At 42.4% G+C, this 2,245-nt stretch overlaps 1 protein-coding gene across 1 annotated transcript; it reads left to right on the forward strand.

The window, feature by feature from the left end:
- Positions 1-111: 111 nt before the first annotated feature.
- Positions 112-1,960, forward strand: LOC107577138 (thrombospondin type-1 domain-containing protein 7A-like; the record flags this gene model as incomplete). Its single annotated transcript, XM_016263247.1, has 2 exons — positions 112-211; positions 1,108-1,960. Coding segments are annotated over exons 1-2 (953 nt in total), but the record flags the coding sequence as incomplete, so codon positions are not given.
- Positions 1,961-2,245: the final 285 nt, after the last annotated feature.

A 2,245-nucleotide genomic window follows, 5' to 3' on the forward strand; every position in this document is an offset into this window, starting at 1 on the left:
CTCATTTTGACTGGCTAATTGCTTCACAGCCAAATAGTTAATTAGTCCAACACTCAGATTATCACCTTAAGGATCAGTCAGGTACAAAAGTGAACCTATTAAAATTTCAAAATGTGTAAACCTGACACCGTGGCTCTGTTCCAACCCTTAGTGGGCTGCCTGCTGTCTGCAAAGACAGCTGCCTTCAAAGGCAGCATCCAAACTGGGTTTGGTAATGTTGCACATAGGCAGCAACTCACAAATAGCACTTCACTAAAGTGTTTGGCGTTAACATGCTGCAGTTTAACTAGCTTCAAAAGTATAGCAGACACAAATATTGTGTAAAAAAGTGCATTTTAATTAGATTTGACGTTTAGGTTTTCTAATTTTTCCCTGTTTTTAATTAAAAAAAAATTTATTAAAAAATCTGTAATAAAAATCTGTTTAATTGGCTAATTTGGGGGTCCATGGAAGCTTGTTTCTAACAGGGAATAAAAAAAACTGAGTTTAAATCTCACAAGAAAAAAGTCAGAATTAAGAGATATAAACTTAGAATTGTGAGGAAAAAAGTCAGAATTGCAAGATAAAAACTAAAGTCATAATTACCTTTTTTCTTTTTTTTTTTGGGTGTGCCAGAGTTCCACAGAGGTCAGTAAAAGTTGTTTTAAAGAAATTAATACTTTTATTCATTAAGTTGCATTAAGTTGTTCAAAAGTGACTGTGAAGTAATTTATATTGTTGCAAAAATTCTATTTCAAATAAATGTTGTTGTCCCCCCCCCCCCCTTTATTTATCTAAAAGTTTTATTAAAAATAAAAAAAAATGTTTCTTAAGCCCTAAATCAGCATGTTAGAATGATTTCTGAAGGATCATGTGACACTGAAGTTACATTTTAAAATATATTCAAATACAGAACACTTATTTTAAATGGAAATAATATTTCCGTTTTTACTGTATTTTTGATTAATTAAATGCAGCCTTGGTGAGCATGAAAGACTTCTTTCAGTAACATGGTTACTAAAAATCAATCAATGCATCACAGTGCATTATATCATTATCTTCTGAAGGTATCTTATCAGGCACCATCATTCCCTCTTAGAATTTGCACTAACTTGTGTTTTTTTCCAGGTCCATGGGGCAGATGTATGGGCAGCGAGTGCGGTCCAGGAGGCAGTCAGAGTCGGGCGGTGTGGTGTGCTCATGTGGAAGGCTGGACAACCCTTCACACCAACTGTCTTCAGTCCACGAGGCCGGCCAACCAACAGAGCTGCTTTCGCGTCTGCGATTGGCACAAGGACCTATACGACTGGCGGCTAGGCGAGTGGAACCAGTGTGTTCCCGTATCGCTGCAGACCAGCCGGACGGGCGTTTGCCTGCAGGGCGAAGAGGGCATCCAGATGCGGGAGGTGAACTGTGTGCTCAAGGCGGACAGCTCAGCTGCCGACGACGCCATCTGTGAGTACTTTGAGCCCAAACCCCGGCAGGAACAGGCCTGTTTAATTCCTTGCCCTCAAGACTGTGTGGTGACCGAGTTCACCCCATGGACCACGTGCTCCAAGACATGCGGGCTGGGCCTGCAGAACCGCGTCCGCTCCATCGTGGCACCGCCGCTTTTCAGCGGGCTTCCTTGCCCCAATCTGACGGAGTTCCAGACGTGTGCGCCGAGGGCCTGCGAGGGCAGAGAGACGGTGTTCAGTCTGAAAGTGGGCGGATGGAGCGAGTGCAAGCTGCCGTCTTTTCCGCCACCTCCGACCTCCTCTGCCGCCCCCTTGCGCACCGCCCGCCAGGCCCGCCAGGCCCGCCAGCGTAAAGGCAAAGAGAGGAAAGGGAACCGGGACCCGGAGATGCGCGAGCTTATTAAGAGCAAAAGGAACCGCAACAAGCTGAATCGACTAGAGGACGAGCTCTGGAATGTGGAAATAGGCTACCAGTCTCGGCAAGTGGTTTGTGTGCATCGAAACGGAAGCACGGTGTCACTCAGGTTAGTGACTTTTCCCATTAGAACCATAATAATTTGACATAAATAAAAATGAGGTTGTGAGGGGTGGAAGAATAGTCTGTTCAGTGTACTGTATTGTAAATAATTTTCACAAACTTTGTTTCTGGATTTTTGTAAAGTACATTGTTTTGTACGAGTTAAACAGTGAATGCAGTTAACATCACAGCTTTGTTCAAAAATACATTACAGTGCGATTCGAATGCATGTTTTTTATTTCAGAATTATTGATATTCATTTTTATATTTTCTGATATTCATTTTATATTTT

The sequence above is a fragment of the Sinocyclocheilus grahami genome, unplaced genomic scaffold (assembly GCF_001515645.1).
Source record: "Sinocyclocheilus grahami isolate Dianchi unplaced genomic scaffold, SAMN03320097.WGS_v1.1 scaffold5232.1, whole genome shotgun sequence".
NCBI lineage: Eukaryota > Metazoa > Chordata > Actinopteri > Cypriniformes > Cyprinidae > Sinocyclocheilus > Sinocyclocheilus grahami.